We start from the raw sequence: 20,370 nt of genomic DNA on the forward strand, positions 1-20,370 counted from the left end.
TTGGTGCCATCTTGTAATCAGTGATGTTTCAGATCTGATGATCAAATGTACCTTAAATGATCATTGTCAGCATAAATTAAGGTAATATGTGAAGCTCTTTGCCTAGTGCCTGGCATATCGTAAGCATTCAATATACATTAGTGATGGTTTATGTCTCTCTTGTACTTGTTTCCCTTTGCTGAATGTTTTTCCACTTGTTTCACTGTTTTGCATGTATCTCTTCCACTCTGTTGTGACTGCCTCTAGAACTGTCCTTGTATTTGAATTTATATATTTGAATTTCTCCCAAATATCCTCCAAAACTGGTGGTAGTTAGTAGGTTTGCTGAAAGGTGAATTGAATTGCACAAGTGGAAATAGGTTTTAGTCTGATCTCTGTTTTAAACTAGCTTTCTGGCCATAAGCAAGTCACTTTACCCTAGAAGATATCAAGTTTCTTCATCTTTAAATAGATTATCTTGAACTATTCATCGTAAAATCATTTTCACCTCTTAAATTTTATTTTTAAACAAACCTTTGAGGTTAGATGTACAGGTAAGTTACAATGACTGTACAGAATCGTCTTCAAGTTTCTCCCATTAACACCTTGCATTTTCTTGGTACATTTGTCAAAACTGATATTCTTTTTCTGTTCCAAGATCCAGTCTGGGACACTACATTGCATTTAGTAAAATTTGACTTTAAGATCAAAGTTTCAGCCTTATTTTATGCATCTTTAGAGTTTTGAATTTTATAGAATATTGTTTATTAAAAATATAAATATATGACGGACTTCCCTTAATATATTTCAATTTTAGGTTTCCATGGCACATGGAATACAAAATTTGATTAATGCCATCAGAATGATTCACGGTGTGTCACGGTATTATAATACTTCAGAGAGAATGACCTCGTTGTTTATCAAAGTAAGTTTCCAAGGAAGAAATCACACATGTCACCCTGTACAAAAGTTAATAATACTTTCCCTCGGGGCCAGGGAAGGGAACTGGGAAGTTTGGGTGCCTCTCCGAGTTATGGATTTTAATACTTCCAGTGGACAAGAAATGAAAGGTGTTGACTGGTTAGTTGTACTTAACTGAAGGTGTACCCTCTTTTTGTTAGAGGTAAGCCCTCAGGTTTTTTGTTTAAATGTAGCTGGTGCTTTTCTAATTTATTCTGTTCAGATAGTTTCCTCAGGACCTAAGAATTGTGTCCACTATTAACAATGTGTCTTTAGCCTCTCCCGGTGGCCCTGTAGTTTGTGTAAAATCTTCCTCTGATGACATATGGTTCATCACTTAAGTAACTTGAAAAATCATCCACGAAACACAAGAATAGAATTTCTTTGTGATTCAAGCAGAACATAAATATATAAAGTAATAGTCACATTTCTTTTAACAAGCAAATGAATAGATTTAATCATCATCTATTTCCCAAACAAGGCAAGAAGTTTAGGATTTTTCCCCATCCCTTGTCTCTCTCTTTCTTGTTATGTATGTCCCACGCTGAGATTTCTCATTTTATATTTTTGTTAATATTTAAAAAAAATTTTTTTTAAACATTTATTTATTATTGAGACACAGACGCAGAGTGTGAGTAGGGGAGGGGCAGAGAGAAGAGGAGACACAGAATCTGAAGCAGGCTCCAGGCTCTGAGCTGTCAGCATAGAGCCCGATGCGGGGCTGGAACCCATGAACCGTGAGATGATGACCTGAGCTGAAGTTGGTTGCCTAACCAACTGAGCCACCCAGGCGCCCCTATTTTTGTTAATATTTTTAAACTATTTTGCCTAATATTTTGTTAAGATTTTGAATCCACATGTATTCCGACTAAAATCTAAGCATTGCTAGTTTCTTTGATCACCTCTGTTTGGTGATTTCCATATCTTCCTCCATCTTGGATTCATTATTTCTTTGGGTGAAAAGTATTCTCAAATGGTTCTTTCAGAGAGAGAGTCTGTGTGTGGTGAACCTCCTGAATTCCTGCATGTGTGAAAATAGCTTCATTTTGTCCTGCCACTCAAATGTTAGTTTGACTGGGATTCCAATTTCAACATAATTTTCTCCTGGAAACTTGAAGATGTTGTTGTCTCCTATCCAGGACTGTTCATGAGAAATTAGATGCTAATCTGATTATTTTTCCTTTGTAGGCAACCTATCTCATTCTTTCAAGAAGCTTTTAGGATTTTTTTTCTCTATCCTTGAACTTCTAAAACTTCAAAGTGATGTGTTTCTTTTTACATTTATCTTGTTCTGTATTTGCTGGATTATTTCAATCCAAAGACTGTTGTCTCCATTCCTGAGAAATTTCCTTGTTTTGATTTTGACTATTCCTTACCTACCTGTTCAATTTATTCTCTCCCCTTGAATCTAACTTCCATTTCTCTTAATTTTTTTTTGTCACTTTCTGTCCTTTGACCTTTCAGCTCACTGATTTGCTCTTCATTTATGTCCCAGTTGCCAGTCAGTTCATCAATAAATTTTTTTTATTTTGATAATAAAAATTTCAACTTCCAAGTTCTCTAGTTGTTTTCTTTTCGTGATGCAAAATACTCTCATATCTTCCTCCTGAACTAATTTAGTTAATAAAAGATATTTTAAAATATTTTACATATATGTTTTTTGTATTTCCTTTTTGTTGAGTTTAATGCCTCTGTTACCATGTTTATTTTCTTTAATTGTTTGGTCATTCTTAGTTGTCTGCCTATTTTTGTCTTCAACTCCTAATTTGCCTTCCTGTGCTGTTCCTTGTAGTCTGTCTCTTGTGTGTGTGTGTGTGGGGGGGGGACAGGGGGGGAATGTCAAGAGCTTTTTCTCTGACATGTCCTCCTGGGGCACAGAAGCTACCTGGGGCATAGTCCACACTCATGGCTTTGTCCTGCCAGCATATGTCATTGTTACCTACTGTACAAGCTGCTCCAATTTCAATGTGCAGCATCATAAACAAGGGATACCTCTCATTGTCTCCCACCTCAAAGATTTCCCATAAATGTTCCACCTTCATGGTAACCTTCTCCAGAACTGGGTTCTGGTTTTCTCTAGTCTTCCCCCAAACACCTCCTTTCTGGAAATTTGATCCCATGTGCTTTCCATATTTTAGGAATTCTCCAAAATGTCTGTGTGTCAACCTGCCATCTCAGTCTAACCTCCTGACCATTTAAGTGACTGGTTTTTTTCTCCCACTATTTTGGGGATGTGGTTAACTTTAAATTTAGTTTGCATGTTGAAGAATGGTGAAGAATCACACTTGGATCCTAATTAGAGGAAAGATAAACAACAGAAAAATATAGAGGACTTTGAAATTTATGGCCCCAGTGACATCAACTTAAATGCCATCAAAATTTTGAATTTTCTTGGTTTGGACTAGAATGTGTATTTCTTTATTTTTTATATTGTGGTTTCATCTTGTAAATTTACTATTTATCATATTTTTTTTGGTTATGGTTTAAAAATCTTAACTTTTATTTCTCTTTTTACCTGTAGTTACTTTTGAACTTGTATTTATTTTAGGTAACAAATCAAATGGTGACAGCATGTAAAGCATATATTACTGATGGAGGAACTGTCCACGTATGGGATCAGGAAACTCCACTTGTATTAAAGAAAATTCAGGTTTGTATAAATACTCTTATTTTCATAAAGTAAAGGTTTCATTGTCTGGCCTACTTTTGTTTACTTTGTTCGTTCACAGAACACGTTAACTTTGAAAAAGCATTTACAGAGTAGCATGAGAACATAAAAGGAGCCTCATTAGAATTATCAGCTTTCCTTTATATTTAGTGCTCATTTAGGGTATAATTTGTTCCTCATCTTATCTATGGCTGCCCACATCAGACTCTTCTTGCTGTATCATATACTCTGGTCCCTGCCTTTCACTCCAGCTCCTGTTAATTTCATTTTCTTGCCTTTTTGTTTTGACGACGACTGCCATACATTCTTAAATAATCAAAATGATAGATGGCTTCTGGTCTTGATCATCTTCTGGAGGAGGATGTTTCAGACATTTCCCCATTTTGCACTCTGCATTGCAAACCTGATGCATTCATAGGTTTTAGATACATCTTTGACTAGATTAAGGAAGTTCTATTCCTAGTTTTAGTACTAGGAGATATTTTTTAAAGTTATGAATGGGTTTTAAAAAAGAAATTTCTGCAGATATTTATTGTGATGCTTATTAGATTCTTTTCCTCAGTCTGTTAGTGTGATGGATGACATCTTTAGGTTTTCTAAAATGAGACTTTCCTGGTCATGGTATAATAAAAAAAAAAAAAACTTTAAAATTTGGGTTGCTACAATTTTGTTTGCTACAGTTTTTGCAACTATATTCATGAGAGATAGACAGCCTGCAAATTTCCTTTCTCATAGTGTCCTTGTCAGTATTTTTGGCACTAAGGTCTCAGAATGAGTGGAGATGGAGGAGGGGAAGATAGTATGCCTCCCTTTTCTATTCTCTGGAGAAGTTTGTAAAAAATTAAAAGGATCTGTGTTTTAAAGTGTGCAGGAAATGGTTTCATCCAGAAGTTGTTATTGGCTGTCATCATGTGCTGTTCTGTGGACTTTATGGAACCAAGGCACAAGGTTGGGCCTGGGAGGCAGAGCCACAGGATGGTCAGTGCTCTCCAAATGGGACGTGGGGGCGCCTGGGTGGCGCAGTCGGTTAAGCGTCCGACTTCAGCCAGGTCACGATCTCGCGGTCTGTGAGTTCGAGCCCCGCGTCAGGCTCTGGGCTGATGGCTCAGAGCCTGGAGCCTGTTTCCGATTCTGTGTCTCCCCCTCTCTCTGACCCTCCCCCGTTCATGCTCTGTCTCTCTCTGTCCCAAAAATAAATAAACGTTGAAAAAAAAAAATTAAAAAAAAAAAAAAATAAAAATAAAAAACAAATGGGACGTGAACCGCTGCACTCACAGGGCTTTGCCTAAGCACTGCCGTCACCATTTTCTGACCTCTGGAACCAGTGATGACAGGGAACAGAAAGTGAAGAACTACACTATTGAGACAGGGAAACCCAAGGGACCCCATTAGAGAAAAAACTGTTTTTTTCCCCCCTTTGCTTCTTTTCCAGCTTCTTTTCTTGCTAGGACCCGCACCAGCACCCCACTCCTCACATGCCTTGTAATGCAAATAGCATATGTCCTCCTCCTGAGGGACAGAGAGATAATGATATCTTTGGAGTCTTCCAGCACAATAGATGATATCTAAGGAATGACCCGGGCAGAGCCACCATGTGCCTATTCTAGACGACTGGCACTAGACATCTGGATGCCAAGACTCATTCAGGGAGTGAGTGATATGAAGGACACCTGGATCCTGCCTTTGTTCTGCTCAGTTCTTGGATGCCTAAGAGGACCCATGCACCAGGTCACAAGTGCCAGCAAAAGCCTGAGACCCCAAGCAAAGATGAGACTCAAGCTCCTTTCCTTTTCAAGTCTCCCAGATGGCTCTTCATATCTGCTCTCTCTATATCTTCAAAAAACTTTTCTCCCACTTCCTGCTGGTTCATGTTTGATTTCCATACTGCATGAAGCCAAGGACCCTCTTAACTAGTCCTGTAGGACCCTGTCTTTGAGTCCTTAGACCTGGCCTGGCCTGCCTCATTAGGGTGATTTCTCATGCTGAAAATACTTGATCCCAAACACGGGAAGAACCAGGATCATATGTGGTTCTTGGATTTGGCCACGTAAGACAGAGTTACACAGAGATAGACCAAAGCTGCTCATAAAAAATGGTGTTAAAATATCACTGAAAGCAGCTGAAGAAACAATAAAAGAAGGAAATCATGGCTACTTCATAACTACTTGCATTATGAAAGCTTATGAAATGTCTGATCCAGTGAAAATAAGAGAATCTAACACAGCTTACTTTTCATAATTCAGTTACTTGTAAAAGTGCATTGAGGAGGGCACTTGTGGGGATGAGCACTGGGTGTTTTATGTAAGTGATGAATCATGGGAATCTACCCCTAAAACCAAGAGCACACTGTATGCACAGTGTGTTAGCCAACTTGAAAACAACTTATATTAAAAAAATAAATAAAAGTGAAGCAAAGGACAAGTTCTTCAGAGTGTTTTCCCCAAGGCTTGACAGGAATTCTGGATAAAGAATAAAAAAGCTCATAAACTTGGTGATATGAATTCACCATTTGAAGATGGAGAGACATTTTATTCCTTCTGGTATAAGTTTTACTGCTGGAGAGGATTTTTGTATTTAAATAAAGAAGCAGGATGTCACAATGAGAGGAGATGGATTGAGAAGCATGACAGAGCAACAGGACATCAAGAAAAAAAAGAACTAAGTTGAATGAGAACATTACTTGATAATGTATATATAGCTGTGATGCAAGGGTAAAACAATTGTTTTAAAAGAAAAAGAAAAAGCCAAGAAAGGAGCAGAGAAGAAAGCACAAGCAGAAGGAAAACAGAAGGAGCCCAAAACTGAGGAAAAACAAAGATGGGCTGAAGCAGAAGCTGCTTGGAGAGCTCAGGAGAAAGGAGAGGAGGTTATTGGCAAAGAAGGGAAGGATACCCAGGGGAAAAAAAGCCATTAAAAGGGAAAGGCAAAAACTTCATAATTCATGGAAGACCTGGAATCACTTTTCTGATACTGAGATGGAGCAGGTTAGAGGGAAGGAAGAAGTGGAAAAACCTTGAGATAGGTTCCAACTAGCAAGCTTATGTATTTAAATGAAAGGCATCAGCATCTACAAAAGAAATAGGAATGGCTTCTCTGGTAAAACAGATGGTAGAAGCAAAAGAGCAAATTACAAAGGAGAAGGAGGAAGCTAAGGCCTTGTATGTGGCAAGCATCTAGGAATGCAGACAAATCAACTGTCGAAGGTGGAAATGGCAGTAAAAACCGGTCAGAAGAGAAGTGACCTGCAATTACTAATTAAAGCTGTGAACTTCTTCCTTGCTGGAACAAATTCAGGATGGGAAATTGTGTGTGTGTGCATGTTGGGGGGGGGAGTGGAGTTCCCCAAATCAACAAGCGATTCATGGACACCAGCTGGGTGTCCTACAGTTTAACTCCATTTTGACGTATCTACCCAGACATAGCATCACATCCCACAGGTTAAACCCCACAAGAGTGGGGCTTCATATGCCAGTAGCAAGTCCAGGTTGTCAACTGGCTGTAGATTGGAGGTTCCAATGACACTCCCCACCTTGAGTTTCAGTAATTTGCTAGAGTGGTTCACAGAACTCAGAGAAACATTTTACTTGCTAGATTACTGGTTTATTATAGAAGGATATAACTCAGGAACAGACAGATGGAAGAGGTACACAGGGCAAGGTATGGGGAAAGGGCTTAGAGCTTCCATTCCCTCTTGGAGTCTACCACTCTCTTCAGATCTCCATGTGTTCACCAACTGGAACCCCCTCCTTTTGTTTTTGTTTTTGTTTTTTTTTTTTTAAATAGTAAAATGTTTTTATTTTTTATTTTTTTTCAATATATGAAATTTATTGTCAAATTGGTTTCCATACAACACCCAGTGCTCATCCCAAAAGGTGCCCTCCTCAATACCCATCACCCACCCTCCTCTCCCTCCCACCCCCCATCAACCCTCAGTTTGTTCTCAGTTTTTAACAGTCTCTTATGCTTTGGTTGTTTTTTTTATGGAGGTTTCATTGCATTATATAGGCATGACTGATCCACTCCTTGGCCATTGGTGATTGATTCAACTTGCAGCCCTCCCCCCTCCCCAGAATTGGGGGTAAGACATTCCTGGTTCATTCCCCTGGCAACCAGCCCCCACCCTTACTGCTTCCAGAAGTCACTTCATGATGTAAACCCAGTTGTGGTGGAAAGGGGCTTGTTATGAATAACAAAACACCCATTTCACCTTTATGGCTCGAAAGCAATTTCAAGAACCGAGGACAAGAGACCAAATCTTATGACAAAAATACTCCCACTGTTCTTGTAATTTGTGAAATTGCAAGGTTTTTGGGAGATGTGATCCAGGAACCATGGATGAAGACCAAATATATATGAGAAATGTATTTTGGTCACCTGAATGACCAAATCTGTGTATTTCTTATAAATCACAGTAGCATAGGAAGCTGTTGCCAATTACATGAACACATACTCTTTTTATGGAGTTGGTAAAAAAAAGAGTCTCCAAAATCATGACCTGCATCAAAAAGACAGCACACCACAGGGAGTCATGCCTCAAGCTGACAGTACACACCTTTGGAACAATTTGAAAGTCCATGCACAGATTTCACCTTTTGGACAACAGAAGAACAGAAGCTTTTGCAACAAGCTTTGAAAACATATCTAATACCCCTGAAAAATAGGGAAAAAATAGCAGAAGCAGTGCCTCGCAAGACAGAAGAAAAACAACCTGAAATAATATAAGGGACTTGTTGAGACAGTAAAAGCAGAGGAAGACGCTCAAGGGTACTGAGTACAAGTACAGCTATGACATGACCTGATGATAATCTTTGTTGTGTGTGCATTCAGAAAATCAAACAGAAAATATTGTACAAAAAAAGATCTGATAGAACTCATCTAATAAGTCACCTGGGCTGGACATTTTCTTTATGGGAAGATTTAAAAATTATTTTCTTTTTTTACAACTCAAGTTTTAAAATTGTGGTAAAATACACAGAACATAAAATGGACCATTTTAACCATTTTGAGGTATATGGTTCAATGGCATTAAGTACATCCCCAATATTGTGCATCCATCAGGACCATCCATTTCCAGAACTTTTGCATCATCCCAAACTGAAACTGTATCCACTGAACAATAACTCCCCCATCTGTCCCCTCCACAAGCCCTGGTAACCTGTATTCTCTTTTCTGTCTCTATGAATTTGGCTATGCTAGGTATCTCATTTAAGTGGAACTATACACTATTTGTCCTTTTGTGCCTGGCTTATTTCATTTAGCATGACATTTTCAAGTTCTGTCATTTGTGGCGGTGTGTCAGAATATCAGTCCTTTTTATGGCTAACGTAAGTTAATGTTCCATTGTATGGATATACCCCGTTTTTTAAAATCCATTCATGTGTTGATAGGCATCTGTATTGCTACCAACCATTTTTCCATTGTGAGTAATTCTGCTGCGAACATTGGTGTGCAATTATCTGTTTGAGTCTTTGCTTCCAATTCTTTTGGGTAATACTTAGAACTCGAATTCCTAGGCCATATGGTAATTTTATGTTTAACTTTTTGAGGAACCATCAAGCTGTTTTCCACAGTGGTTACACTATCTAACATTGCCTTCAGCAATGCGGGAGGGTTCCCCTTTCTCCACATCCTTGCCAATGCTTGTTATTGTCTATTTTGTTGACAATAGCTATCCTAATGGGTATGAAGTAATATCTCATTGTGGTTTTGATTTGCATTTCTCTAATGGCTAGCTATAGTTGAGCATCTTTTTATGTGCTTATTGGCCATTTATATATCTTCTTTGGAGAAGTGTCTATTCAGATCCTTTTACCTCCTTTGTCCAACATGAAGAGATTGATTGGTGAAGGGGAAGTAATATAAAGTAATTGCTCTTAGATGGTATATTCCATGAGGGTTAGAGGTCTTATCAGTATTCCCAGCATCTCAAGGAGTTCCTAACACATGGTACACACTGATAAACTTATTGGGTGAATGAAAAATAATCAGTGACCTTGAAAGGAGCAGTTATGTTGTTTTGGAGATTGAGATAGAAGAGGCAAGATGTGTCATAGTTAGAAGTATAATATCACTTATTCATAAATCTGAATGTTTATAGCAGTCATCCAGGAAGTTGTTAAAAATATAGATTCCTGAGTCTCAGTCACAGAAATTCTGATTTAGTGACTGTGGTAGACAGAATAATGGCCCCCCAAAGATGTCTATGTCCTAATCCCCAGAACATGTGAATCTATTATATGGCAAGGTGTGGGGGGACTAAGGTTACAGATGGAATTAGGGTTACTAATCAGCTGACTTTTGGACAGGGAGATTATCCTGGATTATCCAAGTGGGCCCAATATAATGGCAAGAGGCCTTGTTTGCAAGGAGGGAGATGGAAGAGCCAGAACCAGAGAGATGGCATTGTGATAAAAATTGGACTGGCTATGGGTGCCTTTGGAAAAGGTTGTGTTTTTTTTTTGTAATTTAACTTTATTTTTTATTTTTTAAAATTTACATCCAAATTAGCATATAGTGAAGCAATGATTTCAGGAGTAGATTCCTTAATGCCCCTTACCCATTTAGCCCATTCCTCCTCCCACAACTGCTCCAACAACCCTCAGTTCTCCATATTTATGAGTCTCTTCTGTTTTGTCCCCCTCCCTGTTTTTATATTATTTTTGTTTCCCTTCCCTTATGTTCATCTGTTTTTCTCTTAAAGTCTTCATATGAGTGAAGTCATATGATTTTTGTCTTTCTCTGACTAATTTCACTTAGCATCATACTCTCCAGTTCCATCCACATAGTTGCAAATGGCAAGATTTCATTCTTTTTGATTGCCGAGTAATACTCCATTGTATATATATACCACATTTTCTTTATCCATTCATCCATCGATGGACATTTGGGCTCTTTCCATACTTGGCCTATTGTTGATAGTGCTGCTATAAACATGGGGGTGCATGTGTCCCTTTGAAACAGCACACCTGAATCCCTTGGATAAATGCCTAGTAGTGCAATTGCTGGGTCATAGGGTAGTTCTATTTTTAGTTTTTTGGGAAAGTTTGACATTATTATTATTATTTTTTAATGTTTATTTTTGAGAGAGAGAGAGAGAGAGAGAGGGAACAAGCGGGGGAGGGGCAGAGAGAGAGGAAGACGCCGAATCCAAAGCAGGCTGCAGGCTCTGAGCTGTCAGCACAGAGCTGGACACGGGGCTCAAACTGACAGAACTATGAGATTGTGACCTGAGCTGAGTGGGCGCTTAACTGACTGAGCCACCCAGGCACCCCAACATTATATTTTTTTAATTGGTTTGGTTTTTTTGAGAATGTTAGTGTGATGTGACAAAGAATTCCTACTGGACCCTAGGGACCACATCCTCTTTTATATTTAAAAAGGTTCACCAGCCTGGTTGAACTGGCTAGTGCTGTAGTTAAAGTCAAATACCACTAGGATTTCAGCAATACACTCATCAAAGTTTTTAGGATCTCCTTGTAGAGAAACGGTGGCTGGATGATAAGTTAGTTTTGCAGAGTTTTAATGTTTTACATACCTGTATGAAAAGAATGTTGATGAACAATAGATAGTAACAGATAGATAGATGAGTGATAAATAGAATTGAGAGATAATTTCTGCCCTCCCAGGAGTTCTAACTAGCCATGGGAATGTACAAACAGTGTATGGCACACTCTGATGACAGGAAATAAGGGAAACAGTGCGAATGAAGAAAGTGAAAGTACGTTGTAAATTAAAAGAAACTATTTTCACAATCCCAGGCTTTTCAATAGGTAGGCGGAGAACTTGAATTTTAATGGTAACAGCAACAGCTCCTGTTGAGGGGCTGATGCCATCAGCACCGTGTGAGGACAGATTGTTTTTTTTTGTTTGTTTTTTTGTTTTTTAATTTTTTTTTTTCAACGTTTATTTATTTTTGGGACAGAGAGAGACAGAGCATGAACGGGGGAGGGGCAGAGAGAAAGGGAGACACAGAATCGGAAACAGGCTCCAGGCTCTGAGCCATCAGCCCAGAGCCCGACGCCGGGCTCGAACTCACGGACCGCGAGATCGTGACCTGGTTGAAGTCGGACGCTTAACCGACTGTGCCACCCAGGCGCCCCGAGGACAGATTCTTGAATTTCTGACTCCTGAACAAACTCTCATCATACCTTCTTTTAATTTTCTCATAGGATTGCATTTTCCTATTCAAGGAATATCAGACATCTTTTCATAAGACAAGGAAACAGATTTTAGAGTCCTCAGGAGAAAAATCTTTTGAGGTTTCAGAAATGTATATATTTGGAAAATTTGAAGCTTTCTGCAAAAGACTGGAGAAGGTAACCATTATGCAGTCACTTCACCTACCCCCCCCCCTCCCCGCCCCAACCCTTTCTGGTTATTTCATACTTTATGGAGCACTACTGGGAATTACTGACCTGGATCTCTTGTCTCACTATTGATATGAATCATCTCCTATTACTTACAGATTACTTACAGATCACATTTTGATATAACTTATTTTTCATTCCTGATGACGGCAAAGCTATTGCACACTTTCACCTCTCTCAAGACCTCAATTCTACCTCTATTTGTAGACCTTGACCTTAGAAAACTCTGTGTCTAATGATTGTATTAGGCTGAGGAAAAGTGTGTGGTGAAATACCTACAATACCTGGCAGAACCCAGTAGTTGTATAATATCTGGATGTATAGACACATCCTTCTAGACCAGTTAAAAATGGGGTATATCGGGGCGCCTGGGTGGCGCAGTCGGTTAAGCGTCCGACTTCAGCCAGGTCACGATCTCGCGGTCCATGAGTTCGAGCCCCGCGTCGGGCTCTGGGCTGATGGCTCGGAGCCTGGAGCCTGTTTCCGATTCTGTGTCTCCCTCTCTCTCTGCCCCTCCCCCGTTCATGCTCTGTCTCTCTCTGTCCCCAAAATAAATAAACGTTGAAAAAAAAATTTTTTTAAATGGGGTATAAACACTATGTGGGTGATGCCTTTGCTGGGCAGACACGAGTCAAACACTTCTGCACCTTTGATTTATGTATTAGCACTAGCTGGGGAGGAGTGGTATTTTTTCAGGGGGTATAGGGAAGCTAATACCAGAGGCTTCTTGGACTCAGCTTTTGAAACGTTTATAAAGATCTCATGTAGATATCCTTTCCCCTCCCCCACCAGTTTGCCAACTCCCTATGTCGTGGTAATGCTTCGGATTCTGTTCATCATTTTTTGGAAATCAGTGAGGGCATTACACAGCTTGAAGGGCATCTCCTGGACATGTCTGGACGCCTAGTTTTCATTTGTAACCTCCTGATCCAGCCCGGATAGGAAAGTATGGATGATGTAGAGAACCAAGTTATCGAGTAGAGTCCTTAATACATATTTGTGTGGGGCTGGTTTTTTTAGCAGCTTTATTGAGTTATAATTCACATACAGTACAATTCACCCATTCAAAGTGTACAAGTCAGTATTTTCTAATATATTCACAGGGTTGTGCAACCATTACCAAATATAATTTTAAAATATTTTTGTTTCCTCTAAAAGAAACCCTGCCCGTTACCTGACACACCCTATTTTCCTCTCTACCTACCCCTAAGCAACCCCTAATCTACTTTCTGTTTCTATAGATTTGCCTATTCTGGAAATTTCATATAAATGAAATCATATAATATGTGGTCTTTTGTGAGTGGCTTCTTTCACTTACAATAATGTTTTCAAGGTTCATCCATGTTGTAGCATTATATTTTATTGCTGAATAATATAGCATTGTATGGTTGCTACATTTTATTTACTCATTAGTTGATGGACATTTGGGTTGTTTTCACTTTTTGGCTATTACAAATAATCCTGCTGTGAACACTTGTGTACATGTTCTTGTGTGGATATATGTTGTTGTTTCTCTTGAGTGTATACATAGAATTGGAATTTCTGGGCCACACGGTAACTTTTTGAGAAACTGCCAAGGTATTTTTCAAAACAGCTGTATCACTTCACATTTTCGTCAGCAATGTATGAGGGTTTTGATTTCTCTACATCCTTGTCAACCTTATTATTGTCTACCTTTTTGAATTTAGACAAACTAGAGGCTGTGAAGTAATATCTGTTTCATTGTGGTTTTCACTTGCATTTTGCTGAAGACTAATGATGTTTGAACATCTTTTAATTCGCTTATTTATAATTTTTCTTGGGGAGAAATTTATATTCAAATCCTTTGCACATTTTTAATTTGGTTTTTTTGTATTTTGATTGCTGAGTTGTAAGAGTTCTTTATGTATTCTGGGTATAGGTCCCTTATCAGTTATTATTTGCAAATATTTTCTCCCAATTTGTGAGTTATCGTTTCACTTTCTTGATGGTGTCCTTTGAAGCACAATAGTTGTTCATTTTGATAAAGTCAAATTTATGAAATGTATTTGTTGTTGTTGTTGTTTGTGATTTTGGAACCATAGGTAGGAAACTATTATATGAAGATGTTTTGTGAACAATAGAGATTTCTTTACCCTTAGTTTTTCTAGGAGCTAGGACCCCTGTCAACTTGGGTATAATTCTATACTTGGTAGAGTTTCAGGGCTAGACCTTAATGATTAGCCTATTAGCAGTAAAGATCTTTGGTGGCAGGTCTAATGCTGGGCTTAATGGGCATCCATTCATGAAGCAGCAGCCCAAATATTCCTGATGCTGAAGGGAGTGGGCGGTAATGGCCAGCTGCACTAGCTCCTTACCCTACTCTACCTCTAGAGAAGCTGTGCCTCTAATCTTAAGGACACAATTTCATTCCACAAAGGCTCAGCACCAGAGCTAATGCCACCCGCCCCCCCCACCCCCCCCTGCCCAGAGACCTCACCTAAAGTGCATCCCGATTGCTAGGTTATCCCAATACCCCTGTACTAAGAATGCCTTAGATGATTGGCATTGCTCCCATGTGTAACTGGTGGATATTGGTATCCAGATTTGCAAAGCTGGGGCTATAAAACTTACCCTGAAGTGTGGCAGGGTTTTGCATGTTTTTCCAGAGGTGATTGGTTACTGAGCTGCCTGGATGGGCTTCCCCTGATGAGTGGGGCACAGTAGCAACCACTGTTGGGCTACCTCTTTGAACTCTAAAATAGTAGAAGAGGGGAGTCAGAAAGGCAAGCTAAATCAGAGCCTATTAGGGAAAGCTGAGATTCAGATGTCAGGATGAACAAGTACCAAAGTCACAGGACAGACAGGACTGAGGTTGGGGTTGGAGAACTGAGACCTCAGACTTGGGCAGAAATGTTTAAGGAACAAGTGAGGAAAGTTCTAGTGTGTCACTAGGCTGCACCTTCTTTTGGTAGATGGAGACTTGATGGGGCATTAGTGTTAGTCTGTCCTAAGGAGCCAGAACTAAGGAAGTACAGTATCCTTTGCTTCCTTTTCCTCTTCCTGCCATGTAAATTTTGGTGAATGTTGATGTTTCCCAGAGCCCTGTCTTTAGTTTTGTTTGCTTCTCACCCTGAACATTTGTGGGAGAGAAGAGATGGGATGGGAAGCTGGTGTTTCTGGGGGTAGATTCAAGGAACTGGAGCTAGTAGGTAGGGTAGGGGGACATTGAGATGAGGCAATCATAGCAAGTTGAGAACTGGGAAAGATACCAAGGTTGGTGAGCAGAGAAGGGATCACAAGTTGGATGTCAATACTGAGGGGTCAAAAGCTGATAAAGAGTGAGTTGGTGAAAAAGCCAAGAGGAGGACAAACAAGCAGTGGTATGGTCATGGCTGATCACCATGACTGGCTTTCACATTGCTGCTATGTGGTGTTGGGGGTAGGAGACACACTGGCTAAGTTGGAAAGCCCAAGCATGGGACTGACTGCTGTCTCTGCTTTTGGCCCCTCATCCACCCATGGACAAAATGGAGGATGTGTTAGTGACAGGAATTCCATCCTAGTCTCTGGCCCTTGGGACCAGGTGGCATGGTAAGGGATAGCAGGCAGTCTCAGCAGCCTAGGAGAACACAGCAAGTGGGTAGTTTGAGTTCCTTGGTCTGTTTTTTAAAGTTTGTTTTTGTTTTTTAAGGTACGTGGACTGTATGTGTTGGAGAGCCAGGTATTTCTCATCTTTACATAGAGCATATACAGTGTGTTGCAAATTACAGGGGGCTCGTATTTCCTCCAGGTTTCGGCTGGCTTCTAGGATGACAGTGGTGTTTGGAAGTGCACAGAAATAGTGGTATAAGAGGTACAGTTGCTCTGAAAATGGTCATCTGGTTGCCAGGTGGATGGAATTTATGTGAATTCTGCTGGCTCGGTAGGAGGACCAGTACTGTTGTCTTCATGGTGTGTAGTATTTGGAGGAATCCCCTGAAAACAGGTTCATTTTGTTTGGCCTTGGACCAATGGGTCTGCCCTGGAGAGCTTTGAGCATTATTCTCCAAAGCAGGAATCAAAGTGGGGAATCATTGATGAAGGTTAAATAACTGAGTAGCCTGTAGATGTGAAGGACTGTTTTTTTTGTTGTTGTTGTTGTTGTTGTTTTGTTTTGGTTAAGTGGTGGTGTTGGTACATCGAGATGGAGGCAGCCATTTGTGCAGTAAAGTTCATTTTGAGGGTTTCCCAAGGCTCTTCAGGGGTCAGAACTGACTGCAGTTGTCTTTAGGCTTCTGGGGACTTCTGTTGCTTGAATGCAGGTGAAAGGGAAAACAGATGTGGATTTCTGCTAGTATGACATTTCAGAATTGTGGTGAGGGCCAAGAAGAATGGTAAAGGATTTTATTTAATTAATTAATTAATAATTAATTTAAAAAATTTTTAATGTTTGTTTATTTTTGAGAGAGAGAGACAGACAGAGAGGGCACAAGCGCCCGGGGAAGGGGCAGGAGGGGGTGGAGGGGTGGGGTTGGGCAGAGAGAGAGGGAGACACAGAATCTGAAGCAGGCTCCAGGTTCCGAGCTGTCAGCACATAGCCAAGGGGCTCACACCCACGAACCATGAGATCATGACCTGAGGCAAAGTCAGATGCTCAACCGACCAAGTCACCCAAGCACTCCAGAATGGTAAAGCTTTTTAATCTAGTGATCCAAGCAAAATGATTTTCAGAAAATTCTCAAGAGCAAAAAGACAAAATTATTCAGACATCTGTAAGAGCTTTTACTCAAATTCTTTTCTTCCTCCTCTTGAAAGGCAAAGTGATCAAAATTTGAGAAAGGTAGTAAACTCTCTCTAAACATGATAGAAGTAGTCTAAGGGTAGTAATGATTGGTGACAGAGATTTGTCTTCTAGTTTATCTCCTCTGGCTGGTTTTAGGTAAATGATTCTAGGGCCTGTTTATTGGGTTTTTTTATTTTTAAATTTTTATTTATTTTTTAAGAGATTTCATTTTTAAGTAATCTCTACACCCAACATGGGGCTCAAACTCACAACCTGGAGATCCAGAGTTTCATTCTCCCCAACTGAGCTGGCCAGTCACCCCTTGGTTTATTTCTTAAATCAATGATTTATTAAGAGCTTATTCTAGGGAAGGGTGCTAATACCCCATTTCTGAAATAACGCTTCTCTTTTTAAGATTACAGAAATGATAACGATTGTGCAGACATATTCAGCCTTGAGTAATTCCACCATAGAGGGAATAGATATTATGGCAATAAAATTCAAAAGTATATATCAAGGCGTTAAGAAAAAACAGTATGACATTCTGGATCCAAGAAGGACAGAATTTGATACAGATTTCTCAGAGTTCATGACAAAAATCAATGGTTTAGAGGTAAGTAATTATACGTACTTTTACTTTAGTAAAGCTGAAATGTAATAGTCCTGGAATTTACATATCTACTATATAAGTTACTCTTGTGTAATTGATCAAAACTATTTGCCAGTGTGAATAATTTTTTAACCAGTCCACAAAATATTTTCCTCAAAATAAATGAGAAATGAGCATATTCAGTAAAAGATATCAATGAGTAACAGAAGCCCAAAAGGCTATTGTAGCTGGGGTTCATGTCTAGTTTGCATCAGAATTTGTATTCCATTGTTACCATTATTGTTATGCTGAGGAGCCCATGTCGATTTTCCCGTCTAAGAGAAGATGTGTCATCCTTATTGTTTGTTTTAAATGTGAAAAGATTTGAGGACAGATTAGGAAGATTGACTGCCCTCCCAGACTTGGCCTTGCACTTTATGGCCACATTCTGTCTGCAGCTTAGAGCACAGCTCTAAAAAAGACCTCATCCTGTTTGTCATAGCTTATGGGGTAGCAGAAGGATGAAGGGTACTTAAAAAAATATGTCTGGTGGGACCACAACATATTTCTCTCCCACCTTTTGGGCTTACATGACCTCAGTTACTCTCTTATCATAAAAGTACTGTAAACCTAGGCTTAGCCCCAGGGAATGGTCTCTTCTTGCTGTAGAATGTCCTGGAGATACAGAGAGGGACAAGAATATACTCTGTCCACTTCCTGAACCTGAAATTGTTACCATGATGGTGAAAAAAATTATATATATTTTCCTCATTTATTTTTTAAAGATTCTTTAAAAACTATATTAAGGTAATCTGGGCAATATAAATAAGAATGACCCTAAAATTCTAACAACACCCTTTCTTTTTGGCACAGATTGCCTTTCAGTTTTTGAAAGTTAGACTGTTTGGTATTTAAGATATATTTTAGTTATTGTTTATACTGTTTGTCTAGTTGGGCAGGGTGGAGTTTGCTCCCAAAATGCTTTAGGAGTTGCATCTTTATAGCAATGGGAATTTGTGGGTTTTGAAAAAAATTATTGCTTATTTTTATGATTTATTTATTTTTAGTGTTATTAGTTTATTTAGTTTATTTAGCCTTTTAGTTTTGTTGATTGTTTCCTTCACTGGGCAGAAACTTTTTAGTTTGATGTAGTCCCAATAGTTTACTTTTGTTTTTATTTCCCTTGCCTCAGGAGACATATCTAGGAAAATATTACTACAACCAATGTCAGAGAGATTATTATTTTTCATCTATGATAAGCGTACTCTTTAATCCCCATCATCTATTTCCCCCATCCTCTCACCCACCTCCCCTATGGTAACCATCAGTTTGTTCGCTATAGTTAAGAGTCTGTTTCTTAGTTTGTCTCTCTGTTTTTTTTTTCTTTTACTCATTTGTTATGTTTATTAAATTCCACATATGAGTGGAATCATATGGGTGTTTGTCTTTCTCTGACTGACTTATTTTGCTCAGAATCATACTCTCTAACTCCATTCATGTTGTTGCAAATGGCAAGATTTCACTCTTTTTTATGGCCGAATAATGTTTCATTGTGTATATACCACATCTTCTTTATCCATTCATCTATTGATGGACACTAGGGCTGCTTTCATAGTTTGGCTATTGTAAATAATGCTGTCATAAAGATAGGGGTGAATGTATCTTTTTGGATTAGAGCTTTTGTATTTTGGGGGGTAAATACCCAGTAGTGTGATTACTGGATCATAGGGTAGTAGTATTTTTAATTTTTTAAGGAACCTTCATGAATTTTCTACAATGGCTATACCAATTTGCATTCAGCAACAGTGTAAGATAGTTCTTCTTTCTCCACATCCTGGCCAGCACTTGTTATTTCTTGTGTTTTTGATTTTAGCCATTCTGACAGGTGTGAGGTGATAGCTCATTGTGATTTTGATTTGCATTTTCCTGATGATGTGTGATGTTGAGCATCTTTTCGTGTATCTGTTGGCCATCTAGATGTTTTCTTTGGAGAAATGTTCATGACCTCTGCCCATTTTTTAACTGGATTATTTGTTTTTGGATCAGTTCTTCATATATTATGGATACTAACCTTTTATTGGATATGTCATTTTGCAAGTATCTTCTCCTATTCAGTGGATTACCTTTTAGTTTTGTTGATTGTTTCCTTCGCTGGGCAGAAGTTTTTTAGTTTGACGTAGTCCCAATAGTTTACTTTTGTTTTTATTTCCCTTGCCTCAGGAGACATATGTAGAAAAATATTACTACAGCCAATGTCAGAGAGATTATTGCTTGTACTTTCTTCAAGGATTTTTATGGTTTCAGGTCTCACATTTAGGTCTTTAATCCATTTTGAGTTTATTTTTGTGTATGGTGAAAGAAAGTGGCCCAGTTTCATCCTACATCCTGCTGTCCAGTTTTCCCAACACCATTTGTTGAAGAGACTGTCATTTTCACATTGTATATTCATTCTCCCTTTGTCAAAGGTTAATTGACCTTATACTTGTGGGTTTATTTCTGGGTTTTCTGTTCTATTCCATTGTTCTATGTGTCTATTTTTATGCCAGTACCATATGTTTTCATTACTCCCTCTTTGTAATATAACTTGAAATCTGGAATTGTGATACCTCCAGTTTTTTCTTTTTTAAGATTGCTTTGCCTATTCAGGTTTTTGTTTTTGTTTTTGTTTTTGTTTTTGTTTTTGTTTTTGTGGTTCCATACAAACTTAAAGGTTGTTTGTTCTAGCTCTGTGAAAAATGCTCTTGGTCTTTTGATAGGGTTTGAATTAAATTTGGAGATTGCTTTGGGTAGTATAGACATTTTAACAATATTTCTTCTAATTCATGAGCATGGAATGTCTTTCCATTTCTTTGCATAGTCTTCAATTTCTTTCATCAGTGTTTTATAATTTTCAGAGTACAGGTCTTTCACTTCTTTGATTAAATTTATTCTTAGATATTTTATTGGTTTTGGTACAATTATAAATGGGATTGTTTTCTTAATTTCACTGTCTGCTGCTTCATTATTGGTATACAGGAATGCAGCAGATTTCTGTGTATTGATTTTGTATCTTGCAACTTTACTGAATTTATTTATCAGTTCTAGT

General features: G+C 38.7%; 1 protein-coding gene and 1 pseudogene across 5 annotated transcripts in view; both read left to right on the top strand.

The window, feature by feature from the left end:
* Positions 1–20,370, top strand: part of DNAH8 (dynein axonemal heavy chain 8) — a 347,525-nt gene that overhangs the window by 45,874 nt on the left and 281,281 nt on the right. For all 5 annotated transcript variants that reach the window (XM_086706753.1, XM_086706756.1, XM_086706755.1 and 2 more), the window contains 4 exons: positions 797–904; positions 3,488–3,589; positions 11,776–11,922; positions 17,112–17,309. In XM_086706753.1, coding sequence (XP_086562879.1) covers positions 797–904; positions 3,488–3,589; positions 11,776–11,922; positions 17,112–17,309 — 555 coding nt within the window. The remainder of the gene's footprint in view (positions 1–796; positions 905–3,487; positions 3,590–11,775; positions 11,923–17,111; positions 17,310–20,370) is intronic.
* LOC112862186 (dnaJ homolog subfamily C member 2 pseudogene) lies at positions 5,958–7,255 on the top strand (annotated as a pseudogene).

The sequence above is a fragment of the Puma concolor genome, chromosome B2, assembly GCF_028749965.1.
Source record: "Puma concolor isolate L17-30 chromosome B2, mPumCon1.1.hap2, whole genome shotgun sequence".
Taxonomy (NCBI): domain Eukaryota; kingdom Metazoa; phylum Chordata; class Mammalia; order Carnivora; family Felidae; genus Puma; species Puma concolor.